This window comes from Leptonotus elevatus, chromosome 18 (genome assembly GCF_054856555.1).
Source record: "Leptonotus elevatus isolate MCC_2025b chromosome 18, RoL_Lele_1.0, whole genome shotgun sequence".
NCBI lineage: Eukaryota > Metazoa > Chordata > Actinopteri > Syngnathiformes > Syngnathidae > Leptonotus > Leptonotus elevatus.
In genome coordinates this window covers 2,986,275-3,009,302 of record NC_141256.1, presented here as the reverse complement: position 1 = coordinate 3,009,302, position 23,028 = coordinate 2,986,275, and the positions used below count along the sequence as shown (strand labels likewise).

Below are 23,028 nucleotides of genomic sequence, written 5' to 3'. Positions count from 1 at the left end.
ATCTCTCTCATTAGGGTAGCAGGTGAGCTGGAGCCTAATGAAATAATAAAACCGATAAATAACTAGAATAAATACTGTATACCAATACAGTAAAGAACAAAGTGACAAAATAATTTTATTAATTCTTTTTCAGGATAAACATTCACTTCACTTCAATCAAAGTAAAAAGTACAGTATATAATTCTTGTTAACTTGTTGAATACCACTTTTTTTTAACATGAATGTACAAATTTGTGAACCTTACATATATATAAACTCCAGAAGCAAGTAAACACTGGGTAAAAATAAATTATTTCAATCAAAAATGTGTCATACCTTTAAAGTGAGGAGCTTGATACTGCAAAACAAGTCGATCAACGTAAATTAATTCAGAAGTGTAAAGGGGAATTCAACCCGCAAGTACAACAATATGTTGTATGTGCGCACACTAGTAAGCCCGGCATTCCGATTAATACAGTATTGCGTTTGTAGAATATGAGTAAAGCAGCAAAATTTCCGGATGCGGCCATTTTGCTACTCGCAATCAACTGAAAATGAGATCACAGTTGCTCAGGGCTAAGGTAACGAATCAAGGCTCATTTGTTTTCTGAAGCTGAGCCATGATTGGCCCGTTACCTGAACCCTAAGCAACTGTGATGACAATTTCAGTCAACAGCAAGTATCAAAATGGCCGCACCCTGAGATTTTGCTGCTTTACTCATACTCCACAAATGCGATATTAATAAGAATGCTGTATTTAGACTAGAGGGGCTGCATTAAACATATTGTAAAGAAAATCTTTGGGTTGACCTTCCCTTTAAATTGCAACAAAATGTCAGTATGTTCTTAACAGCAAATATTTGTAGACAATGCAAAATCAACTTGTATGACGCATCATGCATGTGGCCAAACCGACTGATGTGATATCACTTGGAAAACTGACTGGTGCCTTCTTTGTGCTGTCAACACAATAACACCACGTGCCCGCTCAACTCCCATCTGCAGCTGCTGGGAGTCTCAGAGGAAGGTCGAAACCATAAACACCAGCAGGGGCGAGAGTAAACACACGCTGGACGTTTTCACTTTCAAACTGTTTCAATGTATTAACATACCGTTTAGTCATGCGGGTTAGCACAAGATGTTATTTTAGGCTCAAAGTTGGGATGAAGCCAATTGCAGCTGATTTTGGGTGAGAGATGGAGAACATGTGAATTGTTCGGAATATGGCAATCTATTCAATTGTAATGTAAGAAGATGCGGTAATGTCTCATTAACTCATTCACTTCTAGCCATTTTCACTGAAGCTCCCGGCTGTTTCACTGGATTTTGACTGATTTTGCAAGGCCCACAGAATACTACAACATGGAACCTACCAAAAGAAAGATTAGAGTATTTTATGTCATCAGGGGAAACAAATAGTATATTTCTGTTTCCGTTTTGCAGCAATTAGCATTAGAATTTGGCTAAGTTTCATCACAAACCTGTCAAAAAGAGCATGTTTGGCCTTGCCTTATGCTCTGCTGCCACCTGCTGGTCGTTGTTTGTAATAACTACCATTGCTTTAAGCGACCTCTTCAGGTTTGAAGCTGCATTGAAGCCTTCTGTATGCTCTAGCATAAAAAAACTAATAAATACCTTCTTGGGTACTTTGAATGAGTGAAATATTTGAATCGGAGAGAATACAACACTATAAGGAATTATACAGACACTGATATTATAATTATGCCTTTTTACACCACCACAATGGATTTGAAATAAAGAAATCAACATGTGATTAAAGTATAGGAAGTATTTTTTTCTTCTCTTCTTTTCTTTCTCTTTTTTTTGTGTGATTTGAGCCACAGAAAAATTTGTTTGACAAAATTTCTATACTTCGTACATGATGTATTTTTCAGAAACATCAAAATAATTTTGCTGAAATCATTTTATGAGCTAAAAATTACAACTAAAAATCAACACTCTAATTATATATTGTTTTGTTTCCAAAGCATTGTGCTGATGAATTAAGACAAAAAAACAACTCCTTCATGTTGACCTCATCCTCAGAGTAACCTCTACTGTGCTTTCATTTTCTCCACTTTCTTGATGAAGTTGTTAATATCCTCAACCATCAGCTGAGGTTCCTCCATGGCTGCAAAGTGACCCCCATGAGCCATGTGTGTGTAGGTGAGGAGGTTATGGAATTTCTGCTGGACCCACAGCTTTGGGGTGTGCATCAGTTCGCTGGGGAAGCATGCAAATCCTGTGGGCACCGTCACCGGGATCCTGGGAAGAGTGGACCATGGGTTACATCTGCAGTTGGAGGCGCTAACTGTATTGACCTCCATTTATAGACACAATCGGACAATAAAGAGTTAACTGCAGAGCCCGTGTCAAATCTATTGTTAAACTAAACAATTGTGTACATTTCATGTTGTCAGCAAGTTCCCCACAGCAACGTGCGGTAAGGTTCATGGCTAGTGAGGCTCTGACTCCATCAGATCGCCAAATATATGAACCCTAAAGTGTAACTTATTAATTGGCTGAAAAAAAGAACTTTGTTGTTGTGCGCAGTCCTAAATCTGCAACTTCACAATTCATTCAGTATGCTGCATAGCAAAGGCGGGACACAAAAATTTGTTGGCTTGTTTTCCCAATCCACTTGCAAGGTAGCTTGCTGCCATTTTGAACATTATGAGCTGAAGTTGAAGTAAATTTAATGTAACATTCTTCGAGAACATTGTTGACAGCTGAATTGCGTTTGGCCATGCTGATCAAGGCAAATCTGTAAAATAATTTTTTTCTATCAAAATGTTCGTAACAAAATATGTATTATTTAAACTATAGCTATAGTGAAAACCTGGTAACCAATTTCCTGGTAGATTTAACTCATTAGTATGGGTAATTTTACCCCACGACGGATCAAAATGTCGTAGTCAAATCCCCAACTTCAAATTAAAGGGATACTTGATTTATTGAGCCATTTTCAATTGTAAAAAGGGAATATTTTCTCCAGAATGAATGTGATAACTTCATTATTTTTTTATGTACAATTAATACTTTAAAAAAAAATCCCACTTGCTGTTGACTGAAGATGATATCACCTGTGCTGAGGAAGTAGGAAGGGACCAATCATGGCTCTTTTTTTTTTTTACCCCAAAAATTATTCCATAAATGCTAATGAACATTCAATATACATTTTCCACAAAGAACTGAGGGAAAAAGAGGGTAAAAATGTTAAGAATTTTTTTTTTTTAGAAAGAAAAAAATCTTCAAAATGTAAATCTGTGGGTGCTGAACTGTGAATATGTAGAGGTCGTGTGTCGTTTTTAAGTTACTTGTAATATTACCATTCACCACTAAATTACATCTCCTAGTTACGCTTAGACTGAGGCTTATGCTGCCCTAAACTGTAGGCCTAATATATATATTTTTGGGGGGGAAACAAAGAATATGTGGTTATTTTGTTGTTTGCTAAAAATAAAATTGAAAAAATGTTGTTGGAGTAGGATAGTGTTATTAAAAATGAAATACTGTAACTTAAGAGGACGTATTTTGTATTTTCTATATATCTAAGATATCATTTTTGTCATACATCTAGTTAGAAAGTGTGTGGTTGTATGTGGCCCCCCAGTAGTGCTGATGAAAAATTGTGGACCCATCCAATATTTAAGCTACCCATTGCTGATCTATAACATATTATTCGACAAATGTGTTTGCACTGACAACGGCCATACCATCTCAGGCCACCGTTAATAACAACATGACTTAACTCACCTGATGTGAGAAGAGTCGAGGCGGGAAAAGTTTTCCTTATAAAACCTCATTGAGGGAATGATGCAGCCAGATGTCCAATAGATCATCACATTAGTCAGCAGATCATCCAAAGAAAATTTCCTTCAAGCACACAAACACAGACATCATCACCACCTGTCGTTTTTTGAACGCCATACAATTACTATACCTGGTGAGTCCTCCATCCTCCAGGTTTCTAAAGTCTCGACTTGTCCACGTGGAGAACTTCTCCAGAATGTACGCAGCCAAACCAACTGGTGAATCATTCAGCCCTCGACCTGAGTGGGAAAAAAATAAGTAGACTAAGTCATCTGGGCCAATGTTGCCTAATGTTAGCTGCTACAGGTTCTCACCTGCAGTGTCGGGTTTGGTGGCCTGGATGTGCATGTAGCCACTCTCCTTGATGGACTCCACAAACATTTTTTTCATGCAGGGGTAGAGACGCTCAAGGTCCACGCTGGTGAAGCCGAACAGCTTGGGGAAGTGACGGCCGAGCAGGATCGATAAAGTTATGGTCAGCCCAGGTTTGGAAGGTGGCGCAAAGTTCACATGCAGGCCTTTCACGATCCTGAAAAAAAAAATAGGAAGAATTCTTTACTTTTTCTGCTATGCTTGGGTGTTTTTCAAGTAGCTTTCTGCGCATTTCTTAACAAAAATAAAATAATCAAAAACAACAACAAAAAACATACTGCGTTAACGGATTCTAACAAACGTGTCCTAATGCTTAAAGTATTCTGTCTACAACTTGGCAACTGGTGTGTAATAATTGAGCGGAAAACTCTGCCTAGCAACAAGTGGCCACACAAGAAAAGAAAACATTTTACACAAATGAAACCACAGCACACTGATTGGAAAACCAACAGTGACATCTAGTGGACAGGATGAAGTGTTGCATAACAATAGCGCTACAGTATGCTAACTCAATTAGCCACACTTTAGCTTAGCCAGCAGTTGCGTGCCAAAGGGTAAATGCAGGAGGCACTTGTTTTTCAACTTTGCCTTAGAAAGCAAAATGTCTTGTTTTTGTCGCAGAAAATGAACTGGTGCTCAGCAAATGGGGCGCTTAACCATTGTGAAGCACCTCGTAAAATATTAACACACTCTCCTTATTCTCACTCTTGTCCTTGACAATCGCACCATGTTTTCGTGGTTCAATAAAAAAAATAATGCAGAACAGTATTGTATGTGGAGCCTCAAAACCAGATGTGTCCCCCAACCCCCCCCCCCCCCCCATTTTTTCCCAGCTCAAAACTCCAGTGTAGCGTGACTGGCTATCAGGAGTGCTTATTTTAGTTAACCAAAACTAACGAAATAACTTAAACTAAAATTAACTAAATTTAACGAAATAAAATAAAAATCGTTAAAAAAAAAAAGAAAAGAAAGAAAACTAACTGAAAACACATTTTACGTTTACAAAACTGACTATAATTATATCAATCATGTCCTTTGTTTTCATCTTTGGTAATTAATTTAAAACATGAGCCTTGGGGTTGATTTTAAAGGGAAGTCAACCCAAAATAAAACCTTTTTTGACAATAATATGTTCTAAGCAACCCCAATGGTCTAAATCTGATATTCTGGTCACCTGTTTTCTGAACCTGAGCTGTGATTGATTGTTACCTGAAACCTGAGTAACATTGATGTCATCTTCATTCAACAGCAAGTGGAAAAATGGCCGCCCCCTGAGATGGATAAAAACGGCGAGATTTTGCTTCATAACTCTTATTCCAATAATGTTTCAGGTTGACTTCTACTTTAAATGTGATTTTAAGTATATTTATTTCAATAATAACCAGAAAGAGGATGTTTGAAAGTGTGTCGCACAAAAGTGACGTCATCTAGCTGCAGCTAATAGAAAGGAAAACACCTTTAGATGACGTCGCTCCGAGCTGACAATTTTGCCGTTTTTGCGTGTTTGACTTTTGGCTCCAAAGGCTCGCCTCGCCTGCCTATTCATTTAAATCAGCCCAAATACAATGCTAGGTAAGCAGTATGTTACTTTTTCATTTTACCATGGTGTTTATTAAATCTTGGACACAAGTAATACACAATATATTTTTAAACAAAAACTAATACTACAACTTTGTCGTTTTGAAATACCAAAACTAATTAAAACTAATTGCATTTTTAAAAAAACAACTCAAAAACAAAATAAACACTAAGTATAATGAAAATACCCAAACTCTAATGACGCTGTTGTCAGGGAGTGGGTTGTCTTACTTGGGTTCCAATTGAGCCATGTTGCTGGTGACGAGCCAGCCCCAGTCGCCTCCGTGAGCGTAGAACTGCTGAAAGCCCAGACGTCTCATCAGTTTGTGGAAGATGCGAGCGGCGCACACTGAATCAAAACCTGTTCAAATGCACAGATTGACAAATTGTCGGACGTCGACAAGTCACCGCTATAGGAAAATAAAATCAATCTTCCTCAGAAAGAATTGAAAATGGCCTCAATAGTATTCAAGCTAGCTAGTAGTCCTAGACATACCTTTTTTATGCGGTGCTTCCGAGTAGCCATAGCCAGGTATGGATGGGCACACCACCTCAAACACAAGGCCCTGAGGATCTGATGGCTCTGTTAGCAGTGGGATTGTCCCATAAAATTCATAGAAGGAGCCAGGCCAGCCATGAACCATTATGAGAGGAATAGGATGGGTCCCATCTGGCACCCGTTTGGGTTTCACATGCATGTAGTGAACATCGATGCCTGGACGGGAATTGGGAGCAGAAATCAGGACAATAAGCCAGTAAGACAAGAAAGTGTGTGTCAGTGACAGAAACAAACCTTCAATGATAGTTTTAAAGTGAGGATATTGGTTAAGTTTGTCCACTTGTCTCTTCCAGTCAAAGTCATTCCTCCAGTAAGAGACGACCTTCTCCAGGTACGCAGAGTGGAAACCATAATTGAACTGGCTGTCCTCCAGCGAGGGAATCGGGCGCGTTTGGTCTATTCTTCTGTGTAGGTCCTGAATAAAAACAACATGAGGACAAATTCTCAAAAACATATTTTGGTGTTTCCTTACTCCTGAGTAGTGTTCATTTCGTCAACTAAAACTAAACAAAAGTAATTTCGTCAACACACATTTTTCACCGGACCACAACTAGACTAGATCCCGGCTGTTTTACTGGATTTTGACCTATTTTTGCAAGGCTCACAGAATATTGTGTTATATTGCTATAAAAACATGAAACGTGCATGGAACGTACCAAAAGAAAGATTAGTCTCTTCTTTCAGTATGAAGAAAAAGTATATTTCTATCTGTTTCAGTTTTGCAGCAATTCGCATTAGAAGATAGCTAAGTTTCATCATTATTCACAAATCTGTTTAAAACTGTGGGGAAAACAGCTTGTTTTAACACGGCCCTGGTTGATTTCTTATACTCTGCTGTCAACTGCTGGCCGTTTTTGTAATTACTACCATTGCTTCACCGGTTCTCTGCAGTTCAGAGGCTGCATCAAAGCCTTCTGTATGCTCAAGCATAAAAAAACTTATAAATACGGCTTTGAGACACTTACAACATTTAAAATAGAACATATTCATATGTTTTGGGAGCAAATGCGTTAATAAACAATAACTGGGACTAAATCAGTATGTATTTTCATCGACTAATGAAGATGAGATGAAAATTATATGATTTTGCAAAATCCTGTTTCTGCTAATCTGTCACTGCCCCCCCCCCCCACTACTTTCAAATCTGTTGCTAGCAAGTGCAACATGCGCAAACACACAGGACAGACAGGAGCTGGATTCATGATTAGAACGTAACATGAACCCAACTGCTATAACGTTCCAACAATGATGTTAATCCGACCGCTAACTAATACTAATAGTAATTTACTATCTTTTAGCATGTAGCCATAGTAGCCACTTGTTGATATACTCTAATTGTGTGCAAAGTTGTTTTTCATCAAAAATATGAGAGAAAAATTTTATGTGAAATCATTTTAGATCCAAAATGTTCAACATAATCTGTTGACAAAAAAATACAGGGGTTAAATGATTGTCCTGACTAAAACTAGACTAAAATGTTGACAGTTTTTGTTGGCTAAAACTAGACAAATAAATGTAAATTTTCTTGGACTAAAAAAAAGAAGATTAAAATGCTAGATTTATCAAAATGGACTAAATAAAAATGGGATGAGGTTGACTAATTGTGATCAAAACTAATCAGCATGATTGAAACTGGACTAAACCTGAGACAAAATTTAAAAATGGCGGATAAAATTAACACTACTTCAGAGAAAAGCTCAAAGAGTTTTGATGAGGGGAATGTTACCTCCAGCTCCGCATCGCTGGTGGTGACTTTAAAAGGGTGGATGGTAGCGTCCTGCTCGCCATCAGGAACTGGACCGACCGCCCACCAGCCATCCTCAGTCTTCAAAACATGGCTTCTTCTTCGAAGCACCAGCAGGAAGATGACTCCTCCCACCGCCAGACCAATCAGAACCTCTAACAACATGCTTCCTGAACAACCTGGACAAATGGAGAAACTGGGGATGAGGAGACATGTTTCAACATATCAAAGTGTATGAAACCATGCATCTGTAGCCATTAGTACGAAAGAATATTACAATAAAGTAGCATCAAGAAAAACTGTTTCCTTAAAAAAAAAAAAAAATACACCAGAGGCAGGATTGGACGCACCCATCTTTAAACATTATTCTTTAGTTTAGCCAATTAGAGAACCTCATCAAAAGGATACATCTTAATGAAGGGTAGAAATTGAACACAAATTGTTATAACACTAAATTTCCTTTTATTTGTTTGTTGTTAAAATTGTTTCAAGAATCCAATACAGGTACTGTAATCACATTTACTTATCTGCCTTGGTAGAAAAATCTGAAGACCACATAATTTCAATTAGCACGCTCTATGTTCTCGCCAATCTGACATAATCCTGATTTTGAGATTAACAAAATGCCTCTCCATTTCAGCACAGTAGGACAAAGTGGAACTGACAACTACAAATATTATTCCCAAAATAATGTTCAAAAAAGTTAAAATAAGAGGCCGAAACATTTGTCATTACCGATTTCTGCAATAAATTTATAAATTACTCAAAATAAAATGGCCCACTTTTTTTTAAAATGTTGAACAGGATGGGCAATTAGAGGCAGCTGGGCTTCGGACTGGATCTTGAGGCCTTGATTAATTTTTGAAAATAAAAATATTCCCTTTAAAGTTGTAAGAACAAAGTTTACCTGCACCTCGATCCCCAAGATTGTACTTGTACATCAAAGAAGACACGTCATGTGAAAAGCAGCATTAAAAACAAATGAGGTTAAGAAAATGGACCTAAATAGAAAGCAGATTATATGTTCACCGAATTTAAAGGAAAAACCTGCCTGCCAGTTTTGTTTAGAAACACCATCAACCAGGAAAATTTACAATTTAGGTTGCCTAACCACAACGCGATCTCAAAAAATGCACAAACAAAAGTGATCCCCCCTCCTCTACAAAAACCGTTGACAATTCATTTGAAGTGCATGAAGTTACTTGATATGTGTTATTTATTTCCGTCCAAAACATGGACATAGTGAACACTTAATAGTCTTGTAAACGTGTATGATGCCTTGGACAAGCAACTGTATGCATGGCACACCTACAACAAAGCTGAGTGATTTTCACTGCCCTGTTTTATACAGTTAAGTCAGTCGGCCTATTACAAACCCCGATTCCAACGTTGTTATTATTATTATTATTGTTTCAACTGATAAAACTTCTTTGCAAAGATTCCCTCACTAGAATTTGAAGCATAGGCTACAGATCCAATATTAAACAAAAAAAATCCAATAAATTATAAACTGGAAAAAATTAAAAATAAAAAGAAAGGAAGGAAGAAAGAAAGAAAAGCAGAGGGCTGTCAAAATCCCTCTATTCAAAGGTGACCGATAATGTAGTAGTATACTATGAATAAGAGTTTCAAAAAAAAAAAAAAAAAAATCATAAATGAATCATATTTACAGAGATGATGGAGTTCCATTTTGACTGATGATGCTACAGATGTATTCGTCGTAATATATTTTATATTAAGCAATGTTAATCGTTGTAGTTTAGCACTATACTATACTGAGGGCTAGCGCTATTATTTGCATACTGCCAGTAAGAAGCAAAACACTGTATTCAAAACCATTCACAGTATGTGACAGTACACGCGCAACTAAAAGCAAATATTTGTAATGAACTGTTTGCGCATGTTTTGCACAACGTCAGAGCATAAAGGAAAAGTGTGTGCCACAATAGTATGTCGGCAGCAAGCTATTTGTATGCAGGGCTCACAATGACACACTTTGAATCTGGGGCTTATCACGCAGCGCACGAGCCCAGAGTTAGCAGAAAAACGTAGGAGCACTTAGTCAAACAAAAATATGCGTGTTGTGTTGCGTTGGGGCCAGCAGAGAGGATTATGGAAAGAACAGCCGTAAACAGGCCCCTCGCTCCGGAAATATGCAATGACCAGAAGGACATTGGAAACACGTTCACACATTAACGACAATGCGCCCACGCTCGACATAACTATACTGTGTTCGTATGATGACGCGTAGTCAAAGTCCCAAGCAGTTAAAAAAAAAAAAAACATAACTATACTGTGTTCGTATGATGACGCGTAGTCAAAGTCCCAAGCAGTTAAAAAAAAAAAAAAGTACTAAGTTTTCTAGAACAAAAGTGCTTACTTTGCCAAGTACACGGCATTGATACAACCATTGTTACAAAACAACCAATTTATGTAACAGAACCTACTTAATACATAGACGTGACATATTGCTCATGGTTATCGAGCATAAATAAATTGTTAGTTTTAGAAACTTCGTTATCTTAACTAGGGTACATGTAAAGTTTTACCTGGTCTTGTGCTGCAGTGACCGCGGCTGTTCTGTTCTCTAGCAGTGGCGACGCCCTCTGCGTAACCTGTCCCGAATTAACCATTAACCCGAAATCCAAGGGGAATTGGCGTAGGAAGGTTTTTAAAGGTATTAATACAGGTATGCGAAAATAGTTAGCAAATTATTTCATACAAAATATTACCTTATTGCTGAAAATGGCTCATTGAGTCAAGTATCCACAAACGCAATTTTAATCAGAATGCTGTTTAGACTACAGGGGACACATATAACATATTCTAAGAAAATTATTGGGTTGACTTCCCCTTTAAAGTACTCCAGCCATATTGATCATGGAAATCAGTGTAGAATCTGTGACTAGATCTCATTTATCTAGATTTCATTAAGTCTTCAATTCTGCCACCACAACTTGCCTGCCTGAGCACTGCTTTATTTACAGTACTGTATAAGAGGTACCTGCCATACAATATTACATACAGTAGGCTAAGATATTTGCATTCAAAATCAAATAAAGCTCCAAGTTATACTTGAGTAAATAAACATTTATTGAAGATGTAAACTTGTTAGCAAATGCTATGGAGGATGTTGAGGTTTCTAAGAAAACCAGGTCCCGCTTCAAGTTCCATAAAAGAGGAGGGGGGGGGGGGGGGTTGAGCGTTAGGTCCAAACAAAACTTCATCTCATTAATTCACTCTAAATAAGGCTTGCAACATCTTCATTGATCACCACACTTGAAAATTAAAATAATTGAAAGCTCCTCTATGAAATGATGGTGCCAAAGTTGCCAGATGAGCAGCACATTTTGTCCATTTCATACATTAAGCCCATACCACTCATTTTGCCCATCTTTACATTCACACACAATCAGAGATGTGATCTGATGCCCTGTGTAGACAAGCAGAAGAATAACTAGGAAAGTATTGTTTAAAAATCCAAAGACCATCATGTAGAAATCGGATGTCTGACTGTATCAAATAAGATCATCCAGCTTGTGTCAAATCTCCCCCGTTGCTCTTCTCCATCAGACTCTCCCATCACTCCGGTGGTGCTGTGCTCCCAACAATCACAGTGAACTTAGTCTAACCAGCAGTACTCCTTTCTCCACTTCTATTAGTCTGTCTCCATAGCGCCGCTGTGCGTTTCTTTGGACACCATCAGCCTCATCAGTTTCCCATGCAGCTTCTCGATCTTCTTCACATCCTGGGCCTGGTCTGTCTTGTACTGTAAACACTGAGGAGGGACACGGAGAAAAGGAAAAACGTGGCAAAAACATTGACAGCATTAAATGCTTATCGTGTTACAAATGCATATGGTGGCTTAATTAGGCAAGGGGTTGTTGGGACAGATGGCTCCTCTCAGAAAAATGCACTTTGGCTGTTTCCAAACAGGTTTTCCACGCCAAATTGTAGGTATGCAAATTGTAGATATGGCGTAAAGGAGAATCTCCTCTACTGTATCCTTTTCCATGTCATTAGTTGCAAGCAGTGCTTTGTAGGCATAGCGTATGAAGTCCTCTTTGAACCCAAAAAAGTGTTGAAAGGTATCTTGCATATATATACTGAAATATCTAAATTCATTTTGAGGTATTTGAGGTCATGCTGACAAAGTTGCATCCAATTCGTACGATTCCATGTCAAACTTTTGATCATACCATACAAATTGTTGATAATACCAGGTTTTCCAACATGGCCTTTGGATCTGTTTACCTGACAGTCGTCGCGAGACTCACGGGAGGACAGCAAACGCCTGTCGGGGGAGTCCGGTTGCCAAATAATTTGTGAAACCGATGCCTCCTCTTTATAATTCGGTCCACATTTAAGGAAATTGCACCCTCAAGGTCTAAGATTCCGGCGCAGAATTTTTACTTTTTGTCGCGCGATTCACGGTAAAATAGCGCTGGGTCCGGTCACGGCAAAATAACCACTTCGTTTTTTTGGGGGGTGATTGCGTACCTACATACAGTAAGTAAGGATCATTTAATTAACAGTGCTTTTGGTTTGTGTAAAACACCACACTTACCACGGAATTGTCAGTCACTTTAATGCACATTTTGCCGTCACAGTGCCTGTACTTGATTACCACTCTTGCCTAAAAAGAAGAAGAAAAAACAAATTCAAAAATTAAGCCAGCAGCTGTTTTCCCCAAGGTAACGACATTCCAGGCTAAAATGCTAGGTGGCTGTACTGGTAACTCATGCATCAAGAAGCGTTTTACCTTCATGGGGTCCGTCAGGTACAGTTTTTCGGCTGCACGAGCAAACTCCTCCCAAGTCTGAAAGTAAGGCATTATGTCGGACGACGTGAAAGGCGTATTATACCAAAGAACTTGGGTAAGACGGAGTGACAGCTTTGCTAACTTCAAAGCACCACATCAGCAGCAACGTGAACCCAGCCAATTGGGAGAAGGGTGTGACGTAACAAGTAGTTCTGGGTTGCCCTTTCAAAACAAGAGCATTTTATTTGAGTGTAAGAACTCAAATGCCATCCAGTATAAGAACAAATATTATTCAACTGCGAAGAATTTTCTGTAATTAGAAAGTTTATACAATAGATTCTGGCTGCAGCCAAGCCATGTAGTGTCAGTCCCACAAGCACTTTAAGCCAGGAAGTGGTGGATAGATTTCCAAAATAAAGCAACCGTACCCCCAGACTAGGACATGGTGATGGGATACACTTAAACAAAATAAGTGAATGCATACTCAGAACAGTTTGTAATGTTTCACAGGCATCGCAATATCCGTGTTTACTTTATTCCGTAGAACAAAGAGTTGAACGAGATTGCCGCCATTTCCGTCCAGTGTGGGTCACCGGACACCAGCACCGCACCGGGGGTCTGGGCCAGCTCCGAGGCGTTGACAAGGGGAAACTGAAGAAAGGCTTAGTATAAACAGTGAATTCACAAACAGGCACGCATATCTGTTTATCTGGCTATGACGTCTTTGTATTTTAACGCCTCTTGACCAGCGCTTCTAATTTATTTTATCGCGTAAAATAAATAAATAAATGGCCAATTTAAGTACCACTTAAGTGAGCAGTAGCGTAGTAAATTCAAATGTTCACCGAAGCCTAGGTAATGTGTGTGTGTGTTTCTTTTTAATGTGTCTTGAGATGATTTGGAACGTGACAAAGAGTTTGACATCCCTGCAGAGGGAGCCCGTACCATATCAATCACACTTTAAGATCCACCCCTCTCTGACTGGTTTTTCATAAATAATTGTCCATCACGTGACCCTCAAAGTACACCATATTGATGCATTTAAAATTGTTAGGGGCCATATTACAAATTTGTTTTGGTTCACCCCACATTTCATACCAAGGTTATGCCACTGGCTTCAAGTTACAGATTATTTTAATAATAATCGGTGGATTGTTTTCTCTAATAATAAATGAATCAGACAAAATTCCGTTTTAATTTTCCACCTCTTTATTAAAAAACAAGACATATGAAATTGATAGTGCAGAAAATGCAGAAACAAAAATTGTACTGAGTTCTCAAAAAAAAAAAAAAGAAGTCTGATATAGGTCATAGTGTCAATGTGAACGTGTGTGAAGTTTCAACGAAAAGTCTCTGTAAAGATGCCCAGTAGCAAATCTACTCAAATCTTTCCAGAATGTCAGAGTGTGTGCACAGATCCAGAAGAGCTACAAGGCAAAAAAAAAAAAAAAACTTGCTTCAATGTCCCTTTTGAACTTGGTCATATAATGGTTGGCTGGATAATACTTATGTCATATTTCAAAGGTCACTTCCTTCACCTTATTTGTACGCAATCACTTATTTGTAATAGACCAGAGTTTTTTCCAATTAATGTCTGTTAAAAAACAGTTCCAATATGACACAACATATGAAATAACGACAATATTTTTCTGAAATAGAGCGCGGATTTTCTTGTTACCATCTTTACGTTGAGTCAAGCAGAGAGTACCGAGAGGGATGACGGCTAACCACCACAGGGAGCAATGACATCCCAGAGACCCCCGGCCCAGATTGACCGCGGCTCGTCCCATGAAGCACACCACAGTCACCCGGGCCTAAGGGGCCTAAGGGGCCCCCAGGACGACCGGCGCCCAAAGGAGAAGACTAGCCATCCCTCCCAGTGCGGAGGCTCCCTCATGAGGAAACACTGGAGCTGAAAACTTTCTAACAAAAAAAAAACACACACACAGTTAAACGCTAAAAGAAAACAGTTAAACATTAGAAGAAAACTGAATAAAAGACAAAAACAAAGCTAAAAGGCAATATGATTACAAATAAATAAAAAGGGTTAAAAAAAAAAGCCAAACTAAAAAAGTATGTCTTGAGCCTCTTAAAAATATCAATAGTCTCTGCGGCTACATTTTCAATATGAGGAATAAAACTAAGCTCAGGGTAAAAAATGACGCCCAAGTTCTTCACCCATTGTAAGGGTTTAAAATCTTGTAGTTTTGGTAAAAGTTTCTTTCTCTGACCTTCAGGGCTGATGATTAAGACCTCTATTTTGTCCTGGTTGAGTTGCAGGATTTTTTTTTGCCATCCATGACTTAATATCTAAAATACAATTTAAAAGGGTATCAATAGGCCCATGTCTTCAGGAGACACGGCAACGTACAGCTGTGTAACGTCAGCGTAACTGTGAAAGTTGACACTGTGCCTCCTTTCATGCTTCCCCTTGGGGAAGTCCAAGGGGAAGCATGAAAAAAGATTAAAAAGTAACGGGCCTAAAATTGAACCTTGGGGAATCCCACATTTAATTCCATGTATCCATACTTACAAAGAAGTATCGGTCTGTGAGATAGGAATAAAAGCAGTTACATCTGATATCATTTAAAATCTTGAAAAGGGCCTTTTTCGTAGCCATCCTCTGTCAGCTAAAGGAAATTAATAGTGTGATTAATATGTGTTAATGCATGATTAATGCAATATTTTTGTGATTAATTAATTAATTATCACTTTAACTTTGATAGCACTAGACTTATTTCTTATTTAAAACAATATTCTGACATTTTAAAAGACAGGCCATTATTGTGAAAGTGTGCTACTCCCTCTAGTGGTGGTCGGAGCGGAAGCAATAACTGACAGAAATATTCAGTGTGCTGAATGTATTGTTAGCTTCGAGTTTTGTTCAATCCAGTGCATGACATTCGCAAAAAAAATTTCGGTTTCTTCCACTAACTTTATGTCCAGGTTTTGTTTTTTGTTTTTTAGGTCCAACATGTATTGAACTCGTGCAACGGTGGGATGCTGCAGGGGGCGTTACATCACGTGTCCACAAGATGGTGCCTCGCGGTAACGGGTGGCGTTATCTACCTCTTGGCATAGCACATTTAATTGGCACTTAAAAGTCGAAAGAGGCCGTTCTGCTCGTAATCCGAAAAAATGATCCTGCATGTCTTTCTACCAAGGAAGAATTAAAATGTATAGAATTAGAATTAAAATTTGTCAAATTTAGACACCGCACCCGAAAAAGAAAAAAAAATTCAGGCATTGTGAATACTGTGAATTTGCAGGTGATATGCAGTACACTGAGAATGTTGTCACATCTTTCCCATTGTTTTCAGTTGGCGTGGACAGTGGTGTTCATACCACGTGGGTTTCCTCTAGTTGTATGCAAAAAAAAAAGCACAGAATGAAATGCAGGGTTGGTAATGTTTAAAAATCCGATTGCTCTTAGTGTGGAAAAAACTTATATCTGTCAGGAAAAGACATGGACTGCACATATGGGGGGATGTGGCCTTTATTATAAAGTTTTTGTTTATTTAGTCAGGCAAACTTAATGTAGCCGCAAGGGGGCACAAGTCAGTGTCTTCTTGTGCCGGTGTGTGTGTCAGGAAGGGCATCCAACGTAAAAACTTTGGCCAAACCAAACATGCGAATCAAATACATGACTTCCATACCGGATCGATTAAGGCCCGGGTTAACAAAGACCACCATCGGTGCTGTTGACCTAAAGGGTGCTGGTGGAAACTGGACTACTGTTGGTCAAAGAAGGAGAGGAGGAAGGTATGTTTGTAGGAGTAAAGAGAAGAGGAACACCAAGAGTCTAGGACTGAGAGTAGGGACTTTGAATGTTGGAACGATGACAGGAAAAGGTAGCGAGCTAGTTGACATGATGCAGAGGAGAAATGTGGACATATTGTGTGTTCAGGAGACCAGGTGGAAAGAGAGCAAAGCTAGAAGTTTAGGAGCAGGGTTCAAGTTATTCTATCATGGTGTAGATAGGAAGAGAAATGGAGTAGTAGTTATCGTGAAGGAGGAGTTTGTTAGGAACATAGGGTGACCTACAAGAGGGGAGGTAGGAGAACACAGGTAGACCACATCTTGTGTAGACGGTGTAATCTGAAGGAGATCAGCGACTGCAAAGTAGTGGTAGGTGAGAGTGTAGCCAGACAACATAGGATGGTAGTGTGTAGGATGACTCAGGTGGTGAGGAAGACAAAGACGGCAAAGACAGAGCAGAGGATGAAATGGTGGAAGTTGAAAAAGGAAGAGTGTTGTATGACTTTCAGGAAAGAGTTGAGACAGGCTCTGGATGTTCAGGAGGTGCTTCCAGATGATTGGACAACTACAGCAAATGTGATCAGGGAGACAGGAAGGACAGTCCTTGGTGTGTCATCTGGAAGGAAAGGAAAGCCAAACAAGGGGCTTACGATGACTTGAATGCTACCTTGGATAGTAAGGAGGGAGAGACTGATCTATACAGGTTGGCAAGGCAAAGATACATAGATGGGAAGAACGTGCAGCAAGTTAGGGTAATAAAGGATAGGGATGGAAGTGTGTTGACAGATGCCAGTAGTGTGATGGGAAGATGGAAAGAGTACTTTGAAGAGTTGATGAATGAGGAAAATGAGAGCGAACGAAAAGTAGAAGAGGTGACTGTTGTGGACCAGGAAGTAGCAAAGATTAGTAAGGATGAAGTGAGAAGAGCATTGAAGAGGATGAAGATTGGAAAGGCACTCAGTCCTGATGATATACCTGTGAAGGTATGTTAGTGTCTAGCAGTAGAATTTCTGACTGGATTGTTCAATTGTTCAATTTAGATAGTGAGAAGATGCCTGGGGAATGGAGAAGTGTGCTGGTGCCCATTTTTAAGAACAAGGGAGACGTGCAGAGTTGTGGCAACTACAGAGAAATAAAGCTAATGAGTCACACAATGAAGCTATGGGAATGAGTAGTTGAAGCTAGCCTGAGGGCAGAGGTGAACATTTGTGAGCAGCAGTATGGTTTCATGCCAAAAAAAGAGTACCATAGATGCAATATTTGCTTTGAGGATGTTGATAGAAAAGTACAGAGAAGGTCAGAAGGAGCTGCATTGTGTCTTTGTAGATCTGTAGAAAGCTTACAACAGGGTGCCCAGAGAGGAACTGTGGTTTTGTATGAGGAAGTCTGGAGAAGCAGAGAAGTATGTTCAAGTGGTGCAGGACATGTATGAGGACTGTAAGACAGTGGTGAGGTGTGCTGTAGGTATGACGGAGGACTTCAAAGTGGAGGTGGGATTTCATCAGGGATCAGCTCTGAGCTCTAACAGACAAGGTTAGACAAGAATCTCCGTGGACTATGATGTTCGCAGATGACATTGTGATCTGTAGTGAGAGCAGGGAACAGGTGGGGGAGAAGCTAGAGGCGTGGAGGTTTGCCCTGGAAAGGAGGGGCATGAAGGTTAGCCGTAGTAAGACGGGGAATCTGAGTGTGAATGAGAGGGACCCAAGTAGAAGAGTGAGGTTACAGGGAGAAGAGACCAAGAAGGTGGAGGAGTTTAAGTATTAAGGTCAACAGTCCAAAGCAATAGAGAGTGTGGAAAAGAAGTGAAGAAGCATGTGCAGGCAGGCTGGAACGGGTGGAGAAAAGTGTCAGGTGTGATGTGTAATAGAAGAGTTTCAGCTCAAATGAAAGGAACGGTTTATAAAACTGTGGTGAGACCAGCAATGTTGTTTGGTCTGGAGACAGTGCCACTGAGGAAAAGAAAGGAGGCAGAGCTGGAGGTGGCTGAGATGAAGATGCTGAGGTTCTCTTTGGGAGTGACCAGGATGGATAGAATCAGGAATGAGTACATCAGAGGGACAGCACATGTTATAGAGGCTTTGGTTTGGACATGTCCAGAGGAGAGGTAGTGAGTATATTGAAAGAAGGATGCTGAGTTTCCAAATGCCAGGCAGGAGGTCCAGAGGAAGACCAAAGAGGTTTATGGATGTAGTTAAAGAAGACATGAAGGTAGTTGGTGTGAGAACAGAGGATGCAGAGGACAGGGTTAGATGGACAGAATAATCTACAGCAGCAGGTTGGTCATCTCATGCATGATTGACAGAAAATCAACAAATTGTCTTTTTAAAAAAAAAAAAATTCAAATAATGATTCTGATAGGCCCCTGACGACTGTAGGCCCCTGACGACTGTAGGCCCCTGGGCTGCAGCCCAGGTAAGCCCGTGCATTAAAGCAGCCTTGGCTACAGCCATCACCGTGAAAGGCACACAACTTTGAATTTTGAACAGAAATGTTGATCTTTCAAATGAGATCAACTCATGATGACAGAGGAATTATTTTCAACAAAATGCTCACAATTCAAAGCCTTGTTTTCACACTTACCTGGCGGGCTGATTTTGGTACGTCACCCGCATGTTTGACACCCCTGCTACTTTTAGGTAAAGGCAAACTTGCTTTGAGGAGGCCACATGCAACACGCTGTGACTTTTCCATGCCTGCAAGTGATTTTATTGATATGTTGCGTCATATCGTCTCGTGCCATCATTAGCGAACTGATTGATTCCAGTTTTTTTTAAAGAACTTTATTTACTTACACATAATTTACAAAAACATTCAAATTCATCAATTTTTTTAACCACTTGTCCTCACAAGGGGCGCTGGAGCCTATCCCAGCTGGCTTCGGGCAGTAGGCGGGGTACACCCTGAACTGGTTGCCAGCAAATCGCAGGGTACACAGAGACAAACAACCATCCGCACTCACAATCACACCTATGGACAACAGTGTTCAATTAACCTGCCATGCATGTCTTTGGAATGTGGGAGGAAACCGGAGTATGTAGAGAAAACCCACGCAGGTATGGGGAGAACATGCTAACTTCACCCAGGAAGGCCGAAGCCCGGACTCGATCTCACGTCCTCTGCACTGGGAGGCGGACGTGCTAACCAGTCAGCCACCGTGCCACCACACTCAAATTCCAAATATAAAACAAGCTAAACATGATTTACACAAAATATTTCCAGTCTTTTAAAACACATAAAATTCTAATAGTCCAGTGGTTTACAATTATAAAATGTGCCAAGGGAAAAAGTTATTTTTGTCCTTATTTTTTTATTTTCTTAAGTGACAGAGAATTTGTCTGACCACGGTGTTACTATCCACTACCATATTCTTCATGCACATAGCACACCTGGTTTTCGAGCGTTCCGCACAAACAACCGTTATAATAGTTTGAAACAATTATTTTTCTTTAAGCCATACATAATAGTCATATAATTAACATCAATTTTAAGACCAATACCTTTTATCATTGCCCAGACCTGCTGAGCTCTATTACATTCCATTAATAAGTGTTGTTGTGTTTCATCCTCTGAACAATTAATCATAGGATATTCTTTTGTCTTTACATAACAATACCATGATACCATTGACCTAGTGGGAAGCTTGCCAACTGCAATCAACCACCTTATGTCCTTAATTCCCTCCGGAATGATAGTATTTTTGTTTTGTTTTGTTTAAAGTGCGAATCACTTCAGTGCATTGATCGTTATCCAACAACTTAAACTTTACATCACCACATTTACATCTTGTGTCATTTTTTGAAAAATCATTTTACATGTTAAACCATTCCAATCGACCTTTAAATGTTCATATTGTGAAATAAAGTCACCAAAAATTAATTTGTACGCTGGACCCTGTCTGGCTCTCAATCTCCTTTTTTTTCCCAGAGCGCTAGGTCGCCAATCCAGGGGGCTTTCCTGGAAATGGAAAAATTAATATTTTTATCAAAAGCGACTTGAAGTCTGGAGCCCCAGTTTAACCCCTCCAAGGCCTCCAAAGTTTAAACAAAAGGTCCCTTTTAGTTACTTCTTATGTTGTTTCCCATACTAAATTAACACATATCTTATTTATTTTAACAATTGTTTTAGGGTCTGGAGGAAAGACATTGGCAAGGAATAAGATTTTAGACATTATATATGTTTTAATTATGTTTATTCTTAATTTATAAGTTGTATTTTTATTTTCCCATTTCTGGGTTTCTTCTTTGATTACCCTCAGTTTGTCTTGCCAATTTATTTCACTATAGTCCTAATTGCAATTAATAATACCCAGGACTTTAATTTCTTGTTTAATTTGAATATTGATTGTTTTTTTGTCGCTTTCCTTTCCGACCCAGACACCTTCAGATTTGGAATGGTGAAACATGGCCCCTGATGCAGGCTCGTAAAGTTTTAAATGTTCAGTTAAAATATCCATCTCGTAGTTATCTCTAATAATTGCCCCACACGCGTGCGACGATACGGCTATCAGAATTTATATTTTTAATTAGTGGACTCATAGCTAAAACGTATAGAGCAGCGCTCAGGGGGCAACCTTGCTTTACACCCCTCTCCACGTCAAAACTATCCATCAAAAAACCATTAACATTTATTTTTACATTTGATTTAACATATAGATACCTAACCATGTTAATGAAACTTCTAGGGAAACCGTACTGTTTCATAACTGCCCAGAGATAATCTTTTGAAATATAATCAAATGTTTTTTTCGGATCGAGTCCTACTATGTAAAAGCCTTTCTCGGGTGTCGGTTTGCATACGATTTCTCTTAAGATGGAGAGATTGACAAACATGACACGCCCTTTAACAGCACGTCTGTTCTCTTTCTATTATTTTTCCAAGTACGTCATTTAATCTATTCAATATTATTTTAGCAAGAATTTTATAATCAGTATTCATTATGGTCAGGTGTCTATATGTCAGGGCCCCCCGCTTCCTCCCTATGAATCCTGCCCATTTGTTTCCTGTTTGTGTATGTGTGCGTGAAAAAATCCCACTGTGACTTGTGTCAGTATTAAGTTGCTTTATTGCTTGAATCACTTCCTCTTTTTGAATTTCACCTGCTAAAGAAGGAAAATCTGAGTTGCTATATGAAGGAATTTTCTTGAGAAATGTTTGCATTGCTTCAAACCTACAATTGATTGCCTTATGAGAATCTGCACACTTTCCTTTCTTTTCTTTGGTCCTTCCTCGGGTCCTGACGGCGGTGTTCGGTTTAGGTGAACGGTATGGGATTTTTTAATAGGTTTTTGGTGAACTAACGAATACACACACACACACACACTCACACGCACGCACGCACGCACACACGCACATACACATACTCACCCACATACAAAATAAAAAAAATAAAAAAAGAGAGCAATGATGATGACATTACCGAATGAACAATACTGAGCTCTTCAAAAAGAGAAAAAAAGGAAAAAAAAAAAGAAAGAATCTGCACACAAAGATAATGACTCTTTTTTTTATTTTTCCCTCGTAACTACTTCTCCATATTTGTTCTTTACTGAATGAATAAATTAGCTTTTTTGCAGTTTTTTTATGGTGTTAATAATGTGTATTGTATTTCCTCTATTATCGGAATTAGCTTGCTGCTGTTGGTCGGTCTGGGAGGGAGCAGGTTGTTCACGAGAAACTCGCTGCTAAAAGTTCATTATTAAAATAATCATCATGTTATCTTTGTCGATGGACCTATTCTTAATTTGATTAAGATCAATATATCTATGTCCCAAGGATGTATTTTTTTCATTCTTTAAATTTGAATTTTTTTTCATTCTTTACTTCAATACTTCCCATAATTTTATGTTTGAGTTTGTTATAACTTTTAATTGAATTATTTTGTTAATTTCTTGTCTTAATTCAGTTATATCTTGTTTTAATTCAGTTATATTATATAGTCAATTATATCTTTGTTTTGTAGACATTGTATGTTAAGTTTCCTCTGGGTATAGAGGCCACAGTGGAGATGAAGGTTGTAACTAATAAATGGTCAGTAAAATCACATAAGCATGCAAAGTTCTGTACCCTACAATGTGAGGACACGTATGCTGTCACATATGCACGTATGCTGTCTGTACGTGTTTTAGTTTTGGAATCATTCCCTGTGAAATCATTTCCCAGGGGCTTAATTGACCGATACACATTTGTTAGATAAAAACCAGAACATGTGTCTCTCAAACATTTTCTTTCTTGGCTTAACTTAAAAGCAGTTCTGCCAACCCTGTCCATTTCTTCAGTTACAGTTTTAAAATCTCCACACACAATTACTTTAAAACCAACACACGCACACAGTAACTCACCAAGTTTACGAAAAATATGGATTTTCTTACTCCTGTTGGGGGGTATACAGGTTTATGACCCTATATTTCTCTCCACTATAATATAAATCCAATAATAGGATTCTTCCCGGAATCACATCTC

General features: G+C 38.9%; 2 protein-coding genes across 2 annotated transcripts; both read right to left on the bottom strand.

Moving 5' to 3' along the window:
* Positions 1-90: 90 nt before the first annotated feature.
* On the bottom strand, positions 91-10,659 carry ephx1 (epoxide hydrolase 1, microsomal (xenobiotic)). The gene is made up of 9 exons (XM_086061258.1): positions 10,595-10,659; positions 8,028-8,224; positions 6,536-6,716; positions 6,239-6,457; positions 5,974-6,103; positions 4,107-4,321; positions 3,923-4,031; positions 3,736-3,855; positions 91-2,244 (listed from the first exon to the last, which is right to left on the bottom strand). Exons 2-9 carry the CDS (start codon positions 8,208-8,210, stop codon positions 2,034-2,036), a joined length of 1,368 nt encoding a protein of 455 aa, XP_085917384.1. The 5' UTR covers positions 8,211-8,224; positions 10,595-10,659; the 3' UTR covers positions 91-2,033.
* A 455-nt stretch (positions 10,660-11,114) lies between these two features.
* Positions 11,115-12,998, bottom strand: srp9 (signal recognition particle 9). Its single transcript, XM_086061194.1, has 3 exons — positions 12,808-12,998; positions 12,613-12,681; positions 11,115-11,823 (listed from the first exon to the last, which is right to left on the bottom strand). Exons 1-3 carry the CDS (start codon positions 12,877-12,879, stop codon positions 11,704-11,706), a joined length of 261 nt encoding a protein of 86 aa, XP_085917320.1. The 5' UTR covers positions 12,880-12,998; the 3' UTR covers positions 11,115-11,703.
* Positions 12,999-23,028: the final 10,030 nt, after the last annotated feature.

What these genes read in the sequence shown, in the direction of transcription:
- ephx1 (XM_086061258.1), bottom strand. Translation starts at nt 8,210, where the DNA reads ATGTTGTTAGAGGTTCTGATTGGTCTGGCGGTGGGAGGAGTCATCTTC. An exon ending in CACCAAACCCGACACTGCAG is followed by an intron (nt 4,032 to 4,106) that starts GTGAGAACCTGT and finishes TTTCCCACTCAG; the next exon opens with GTCGAGGGCTGAATGATTCA. An exon ending in CTCGACTCTTCTCACATCAG is followed by an intron (nt 2,245 to 3,735) that starts GTGAGTTAAGTC and finishes CACTCTTCCCAG; the next exon opens with GATCCCGGTGACGGTGCCCA.
- srp9 (XM_086061194.1), bottom strand. Translation starts at nt 12,879, where the DNA reads ATGCCTTACTTTCAGACTTGGGAGGAGTTTGCTCGTGCAGCCGAAAAA. An exon ending in ACCTGACGGACCCCATGAAG is followed by an intron (nt 12,682 to 12,807) that starts GTAAAACGCTTC and finishes TCTTCTTTTTAG; the next exon opens with GCAAGAGTGGTAATCAAGTA. An exon ending in AAGTGACTGACAATTCCGTG is followed by an intron (nt 11,824 to 12,612) that starts GTAAGTGTGGTG and finishes GTCCCTCCTCAG; the next exon opens with TGTTTACAGTACAAGACAGA.